At 50.1% G+C, this 8,751-nt stretch overlaps 1 protein-coding gene across 1 annotated transcript; it reads left to right on the forward strand.

Moving 5' to 3' along the window:
* The first annotated feature begins 6,302 nt into the window (after positions 1-6,302).
* On the forward strand, positions 6,303-8,700 carry TMEM160 (transmembrane protein 160). Its single transcript, XM_036885341.2, has 3 exons — positions 6,303-6,544; positions 7,640-7,732; positions 8,349-8,700. Exons 1-3 carry the CDS (start codon positions 6,337-6,339, stop codon positions 8,612-8,614), a joined length of 567 nt encoding a protein of 188 aa, XP_036741236.2. The 5' UTR covers positions 6,303-6,336; the 3' UTR covers positions 8,615-8,700.
* Positions 8,701-8,751: the final 51 nt, after the last annotated feature.

Genomic DNA, 8,751 nt, shown 5'->3' on the forward strand with positions numbered 1-8,751 from the left:
TTCATATAAAAATAACGATTTTAAAATGAATAATTCAGTCACATTTAATACACTCACAGTGTTGTACAACTATCACCTCTTTGTAGTTCCAAAACAATTCCATCATCTTAAAAGGAAACCCCCTCCCATTATTAAGCATTACATCTGAAAAGCCTCTTTTTCCAAATATGGTCATATTCTCAGGTTTCAGGGGGCTTAGGAAGTGGATGTATATTTTGGGGGACCACCATTCAACTCCCTACTCTTTCAGCTGATTCCAGGGATGTGGCAAGAGAAGGCCCTGGTGACACTGTAGGACTTTACCAGCATACTTTGGGATCTGTCCTGGAATGTGTGTGCCACAATTGTTACTAACAGGGAGTTTCTCACCTAGCAATAAAATCTTTGGCAAGTGTCTTAGACGTCATTTTTCTGACAATCAATCACAAGATCATCCTTCTTTATCCATAAACAAGCTTTTACCCAGAGATGAAACACAACCATTGAATAATATCCCTAGGAACACTTGCACGGGATATTTGCAAATAATATTTGCAGTTATTTCCATCCAGGGGAAGATGAGCTGCTTTTTCTCTCCACAGCATTTCCCATGTTGTGAGCCTGGTGAGGATTCTCTTATCAATACTACAAAATTTTTTGCAAGACTTGGAACCTATCAATTATATTAGTAAGGATGGGCAAGGTAATGCTGCAGAAACACAAACTCTCAAATCTCAGGGGCTCATGCACAGATCAGCAGGGGGTTCAGCAATCATAGTCCCTGGCGGACCCAAGCTGACTGAGGCTGCACCTCTGGAACACCTGGCAGTGGTAGGCAAGGTGGACAAAAGCCTATACTAGCTCTGAAATGCTTCTTCCCAAAAGCCAGGACTTCACTTCCGCCATCGGCTGAAGGGTCACAGGGCCCTCCTAACTTCAAGGCCGTGGGGGTGCAATTCTGCCGTGTGGCCAGTAGGCGGAGGGCTGGAACAACCGGGAGCCCAGCCCTGAAATCTCCCACACCAGCCCTCCCCAGTTCTCCCAGGCACCCCGCCTGGTTTGCAGGTGCCTGGGCAACCTCAGCAGGTGCCTCTCTCTCCACCTTCCGTTTCAGGGAGGGTCAGCCGCCCCAGGCCTCAGCAGCAGCGACCCGAAATCCACCACCTTGTTGGCGCAGAGGCCACGCCCCCCCAGACTGCTCCAGCCAATGAGTGGGGTGAGTGGAGGGCAGGTGAGTGGAGGGAGGGTGGGATCCAGAGGTGGGAAGACCCAGGCAGAGAAAGGCAGAGACAGAAACGGGGAGGGAGCCATCTCCGGATGCAGCCGCACGGAGGGTTAGGGCTTCGACAACGGAATTTTAGGACACCATTCAGTCCCTTGCACCCACCTTGCCCCATTCCGCTCAATCCCCAGTAGCCCATTTGAAAGACAAAAAAAAAAAAAAACAGCTGTTACATATTCTTTATTTCTTCTGGTTGTTACTGCGTTTCTTTCAAAAATTTCTGTCAACTTCCTGCTCCTCGCCCTCTCCCTTACTTTCAGGCGGCTCCCTGACTTCAAATACTATGAGTCTCCGTGTCTCACTCCCTCACCCAGCTCGCGCCCCCAGCCTGCTCTGCGATGATGGCAATGTCCCCTCCGTGCTGCCCTGGATGGCAGCCACCGGGCACACGTGGCCACTGAGCACTTAAAGAGTGGCCCTGAATTTTAATTTTTGATTTAGTTTAAATTGAAATAGACACATGTGCCTTGGTGGCTGCCATCCTGGGCAGCACAGCTTTAAACCCTAGATACAGCTCTGGACTTCCCACCTGTTAAAATGATTACAATTACTAATCATTCCACTTCCTTTCCTCTCCAGAAGCCTGACCTCAAAGCATCTGTATGCACTGTCAATCAAGCTTGGTAACTGTATTTGTTTCTGTTGCTACTGTAACAAATTACCACAAATGTAGTGGGTTAAAAACAAGGCAAATTTATTCTCTTATAGTTCTGAAGATCAGAAATCTAATATCAAGGTGTCAGCAGGGCTGTGCTAAAGCCCTCATTACTGCACGTTTCATCTCTGCAGACTCTACATCCTGGCAGGAGAGTCTCGTTGGTCAGGCTGTGTTGGCAAGGGTCAGGGTGCGGAAACATCACAGGCCCTCCTTCCTACAGAAACCCACGCAGTAGGGGGTGGGCCAGACACAACAAAGGGCTCAGAGTCTGGGCACCTCCAGGTAGCTGGCCTGTGACGCTCAGGCACATGTGCCCATTCTTCCCTAGACTCTTTCTCTTTATTCCCTTCTCTCAAATTTCCCTTTCCAATGTCCATGCTTTCTCTCTCATGCAATCCACTGATTTTTCAGCTCCACACAGAATCACCTTGGGAATTTTTACCAAGTACCAATGCTAATGCTTGCTTTAGGATAAATTATTTATTTATAGATGTTCCTATTATAAGGGTGTCATATTTCACTGCACATTCACACACACACACACACACACACACACACACACACACACATAGAGGGAAAAAAAGGGTCTATCAGTGTAATTCACCACATTAATGTACCCAAGGAGTAAAAATACATCATTCTGGTATACAGAAAAAGCATTCAAGAAATTTAAAACCTATTCGTGATAAACAATTCTCTCAGAAAAGTAAAAATACAGAAGAACTTCCTTTCTCAAAATAGAAAAGTAGAAGTATGGTTAATGGAAAAACTCTAGCTGTATTCCGTTTGAATATAGACTGAATCAAGCATGGCCCCTCTCAGCACTACAGTTTAATATAATATGAGAGGTCTTAGCTTGTGCAATAAAACATGAAAAAGAACAAAGAGACACAAGGATTTTAAAAGGTCTTTCATTACCTGTGGGCAATTTCTTCTTCTACAGAGAAAACCCAATAAATCAACAAATCATTGGAGTAAAAGAAATAAGAGAGTTCAACTTCTAGGTATATACCCAAGATAATTGAAAACATGTTCACACAAAAACTTGTACGTGAATGTTTAAAGCAGCATTATTTATAAAAGGCAAAGAGTGGAAACCACCCAGATGTCCATCAACTGATGGATGAATAAACAAAATATGATATAGCCATACAGTGGAGTATTACTCAGTCATAAAAAGGAATGAAGACTGACACATGCTACAACATAGGTAACATTAAGCAAAGTGAAAGAAGCCAGACACAAAAGGCCACCAAGTGCATGAGACTGTTTCCCTATGCTATGTTCAGAACAGGTGAATCCACAGGGACAGTAAGTAGATAGTGGTTGCCAGGGCCTGGGGTAGGGGCAGGGGCATGTGGGGAGCAGCTGCTAATGGGCAGAGAGTTTCTTTTGGGTGGGCAATGAAAATGTTCTGGAGTAGGTAATGCTGATGGTTGGTGCAGCCTAGGGGACATACTAAAGCCCGTTGACTTATGCACTGTAAGAAGAGAGGGTGGATTTTATGGTATATGAATTATATCTTAATTTAAAAAAATCAATAGCATTTTTATACCAGCAATAACCAACTAGAAAACTAACAGGAAATCAGATAACCTTCCCAAGAGTGATAAAAAGGATAAGGTATTTCAGAATTAAACTAATAAAGAACACACAAGAACTTTTTGAGGTGTCAAATAAAAACAGATCTGAAACTAGATAGGAGCTTTCATTCAAAAAGACCATTGCATTAGGGAGAGTGCTCTGATCTCAGAAGTCTGCAGGTGTCTCAAAGTCAAACTGAAAAAGGCATCACATTTCGATGGTACGGTGGGTTTACAGTAAGGGGAAGTTGGGTAGATGAGGGGAAGTAACTAGCCTGCTGTAAGCGGAAGTGTGTCTTTTCTGAGCAGAAGCTGACAAGGGAGGATGTCCCACATGGCAGGTGGTGGTGTGAGCCCCAGTGTGGGCCTGTGGGGAGGAGAGGAACCTGACAGGAGTTTGGTCAGGGTGAGCCAGAGCGAGAAATGGGCAACCACGGACACCTGGTCAGGGAAAAGATTAAGAGGTTATTAAAGGAGTTAAAGGCCTGATTTGTGGGTGACACAACTTGATGTTGGAATTCACCTCTGCACTCAAAGATGTCCTGCCACAAAAGCTGATCCCTCATTTCATTGGGTCATTGTTGTGCCCACGGTTGTTGGAACGGGACCTGACCTTTGGTCAGGTTTTGATAAAAATATATTATTAAAAATTTTTTGAGATATAATTGACATATGACATCATGTAAATTTAGGTGTACAATGTATTGATTTGATACATGTTTGTGTGTGTGTATATATATATATATGTACAAAAAAATTATATACAATATTGCAATATGATTACCAGTAGCATTAGCTAACACTTCCGTCAGGTCACATAATTCTCATTTATTTTTTGTGATTTCTTCTTTGTAAAAGAATACCCATGCCTGGTCCCCCCTCGTGTCTGCACATTCTGACTGTTGGTCTGGGATGGGGCTGGAATATTAACATTCTTTTAAAGCACCCAGATGATTCATATTAGAATTACTGATGTAATCACAAGTGAAGAGGCAACTGGCAATATTAAGACATCTCTTTAAGGAGGATTTGTTTTCTGAGCTATGACCCCTTCTGGCATTCTTTTTTCCCCCCATCAGCCTAAACCATTTCACCAGCCAAGAATGTGAAAAATGTGCCTCAAATATTTTCATTCCTATTTAATCCCATTTAATGCTTACTTAGCATTCATTGCCAGCAAGCAGGCAATCTATTACAGCCCATTTGAACACCTTACCAAGTTCAACCCCCTCCAGAGCTCCCCAACCTTCCTCCCCTCCCATAAAATCCAAGTTTTTCTCAATATGAGATGAAGGAACAGAGGTCAAGAGGGGCCTGGCCCAGCAGCTCTTGTAGCCACAGTTCCAAAGGACAGCAGAGAGCTGTGGGAGGGAGCTAGGGAAGAGGTCACCAGATGCCCATTTAAAATGTGCTCTGGCTGCTATGTTTTCCACTGAGCAGTCAGTACTGTATTCTAAAGACATGCAGCAAATCATGTTACCCCCAGCTCAAAATCTCCCATCGCACTTAAAATAAAATAGGAAGCCTTCACTGTGGCCCACAAGACCCCAACAACCTGCAACCCCTTATTCCCTCGTTAACTCCCTCACCTCCCATCCACCCCCTGTCTTACTCTGCTCCAACCACTGGTCCCTGGCCCCCCTTCTCAAACATATGCCAGCTTCAGGGCCCTTGCACTTGCTATTCTCTGCTTGGAGCATCCTCATCTTCTTCATTTCATGACTGACTCCTTGTCACTCAGATTACTACTCACATGTCACATCCTCAAAACCTACTGGCTTAAAACAGTACACGTGTATTATTATACAATAGTTTCTGTGGATTAGGAATCCCGCAGGGGTGGCTTAGCTGGAGGATTCTGGCTCAGGGTCTTTTATGAGGCTTAGGCTGGAGCTGTGGTCATCCAAAGACGTGATGGGGGCTGGAGGGTCCATTTCCAAGGATGTTCCCTCACATGGCTGGCAACCTGGTGCTGGCTTTGGCTGGGGGTCTCAGTTCCTTTCCACATGGGCCTCTCAACAAGGCTGCTTGAATGACTTCACAGTATGGCAGCTGGCTTCCCACAGAGAAGGTGACCCAAGAGAACAAGGTGGAAGTTGTGATGTCTTTTATAACTCAACCTTGGAACTCACACTGTGTCACTTCCACTTATTTTACTGGTCACCCAGACCAGTCCTGATTGGTCATGGGAAGCTGCCACAGTCTTATCATTTTCTACTCCCTCACCTTGATTTATTTTTTTCATAGATTTAACATGGATTTATTCCTTTGCCGCTCTTCCCCAATAGTATAATGTCTGTAGGGACACTTGTCATTTTTTCTGTTTTATTCACAGCTATATCCTCAGTGTCTCAGAGCTTGTAGATAATAGAAGCTCAGTAAATAATTGCTGAACTAATGAAATGGATAATCTAGTTTGGGGGGAGGGCTTTTTTTACTCTCTCTTTGGGATTTTTGAGATTTTGCAAAAGTTCTACATTAAGCAACCCAAGTTTTGTTTGTTTTTGTATTTATTTGGTCATTAGAATTAAAGTTTTTCACAAAAACTACAAGTCCCGGCAGAAAGTGCGCCTCCGACCTCTGAAGACCAGCCTGTCCCCGGCCCAATGAGCTCTGGGAGTCGCAGTCTAGCGGCAGAAGCGAGGTGGCCCGCGCAGTGCCGGCACAGATGACAGAGGAGGGAATCACCGCCATTCTGACCAATGGACAATGAGCACCGGGTCTGAGTGGCACACCCGTACCCAACGGGTGAGCCCTTAAGCCTGAGTGACATGTACTTTAGCCTACGGACGGCCAGTAGGGCGGGGCGGGGCGCGGCAGCTGTAGTGCGAACCATGGGAGGCGGCTGGTGGTGGGCTCGGGCCGCCCGCCTGGCCCGGCTCCGCTTTCGTGGGGCGCTGCTGCCGCCTCCGCGGCCCCGGAGCGGGGGCGCCAGAGGATCATTCGCCCCCGGCCACGGCTCCCGCGCCGCGACTTCGCCGCCCCCTGTGTCCGAGCTGGACCGCGCGGACGCCTGGCTCCTCCGAAAGGCGCATGAGACAGGTCCGGGGTTGGGGCTGGGGTCTGCCCGGATAGGAGAGGGGGCTCCGGATAGCTGAACTGCCGACGCGCACGAATGGGGGTTGGGGGTGGGGCTTCTGCTGGAAACAGGCCCTGGCTCAGCAGGCAGAAGGGCTTCCGTACAAGCGCAGAGAGAAGCGCTGGCTGCAGAGTGCAGTCTGTCCGCATAGAAGGGCTTGCGGATGGGACTTTGGTTCAGATAGCGGGGTGCAGCAGGGCCGGAGAGCTTGGTCGGGCAAGGACAGGCAGCCTTATAAATTGGGCTGTCTCCATGTGAGAGCTTCCAAAGAGTGCTAAAGGCGGGGGAGTTGCCTACGAGAGGGGTCCACGATGGAGTGGCCGCTCGCATTGTAGAGGCGACCCCTCTGCTGAAGGCGGGAGTGTGGATCCCCACACTAGAGGGGGGAACTTCCCCATTGGGGGAGGGAGCAACCAATGGAAGGAAAGCTCTGAACTGATTGGAGGGCGAGTTGATCCAGGCTGCTGAGGGGGTGGGGCCTTAACGGGTGGGAGGGTCCGGGTTGGAGAAGGGGCCTTCCAGACAGGATGGGGTAGAGGTGCAGGGTTGGCACCCGACTATCTCGTTAGCTCCACCTCGGGGACTTGACTGGCTGTGAGTGACTTCAGGAAGGACATTCGCAGTAGCAGATAGTGGCGTTTGAGGAAAACTGAAGGGGGAGGCCAGAGAGGTACTGGGGCGGGGACAGTGTGTGCCGCAGGTCTGAGAAAGGAGCGAGCAGTCTTCCCGTGGGGATGCGCCCCTGGGGGGGACGTTGACCAAGATGACCTCTTGGCCTCTGTCCTCAGACTTAGGTTCTGCAATTTCGGTCTTAGATTATCCTCCAAATTCTGCAGACTGTCTTGAATGTTCAGTGGTGCAGAGTTTGGGGGAGAGGTGCTCAGATGGAGACGAGAGAGGGCTTTGGGGGTAAGATTTGGTGGGGGCCGCCAGCGCCAGGTGGGGATTTGGGGCGAGATGGAGTGGCAGGGTGCGGAGAAGCCCCTCAGTGTGACTGTCTGGGCCAGGGGAGCTTGAGGGCGGGCTTTGAACTGATGCTGGTTCCCCCCTGCCCCCAGCCTTCCTCTCCTGGTTCCGCAACGGCCTCCTGGCATCGGGCATCGGGGTCATCTCCTTCATGCAGAGTGACATGGGCCAGGAGGCAGCCTATGGTGAGTGCAGTTCTCTGCTCTCGCCCCGACCATTCTCTCCCCTCCAGGGAAGGAGAGCCCACCCTCCCTGGTGAGGCGGGGGTACCCTCCTGCCCCATCCCACCCACCCCACAGTGAGTGTGGAATCCCCTACTCTTTCTCCACCCAAAGCCTCCTCACCTCCACTTGTGAGTGACGACCTTCCACCCGCCCAACCCCACCCTGTGGGCACCGGCCCCACGACTTGGGAAGGGCATGGCTGAGGGTGCTCACCCTCTCCAGCCTGACTTCCCAGCAAAGATTCAGGTCCTAGGCCCAGCCCCTTGTGGGGGCCTGACCTGGGGCCCTGGCTCCGCCTCTGGCCCTCCCACCCAGTCTTGGCTGTCAGACCAGGTTCCCCACCCTCCTGTGTTCCTGGACCCAGCCTCCAGGTCCTAGACACCCACTCTGATACCTTCTCATGCCCCTGACCTTGGCTCCGTACTGCCTGTGACCCCTGCTCTACCCTTGAGTTCGCTCCATACCCATTCTAGCCCCATCTCAGTCCCTGGCCCTGGCCTTCCGCCACCCCACCACAGCCACAGCCTGGACCCCAGCCCTCCCCTCCGTTGACCGTGACCTCCGCCCTCTCCCACAGGCTTCTTCCTTCTGGGCGGCCTGTGTGTGGTGTGGGGAGGTGCCTCCTACGTGGTGGGCCTCGCAGCGCTGCGGGGACCCATGCAGCTATCGCTGGGGGGTGCAGCCACAGGCGTTGGGGCCGTGCTGGCCGCAGGCCTGCTCTGGGCTTGTGCTGTTGGCCTCTACATGGGCCAGCTGGAGCTGGATGTGGAACTGGTGCCCGAGGACGATGGGACGGCCACCGCAGAAGGCCCGGATGAAGCGGGCCGGCCACCTCCGGAGTGAGCAGCAGGGTGGTGGGGAATGGCCAGGTGCTGGACGGCCTGGGCAGAGGACCGGGACATTAAAGACTGACCATTCCCTGCTGCATATTCCTAGTGGTGGTTCGTGTTACAGGGGAAGGCTGGGCTCAGAGGGGGATG

The sequence above is a fragment of the Manis pentadactyla genome, chromosome 15 (assembly GCF_030020395.1).
Source record: "Manis pentadactyla isolate mManPen7 chromosome 15, mManPen7.hap1, whole genome shotgun sequence".
In the NCBI taxonomy this organism is placed as follows: Eukaryota; Metazoa; Chordata; class Mammalia; order Pholidota; family Manidae; genus Manis; species Manis pentadactyla.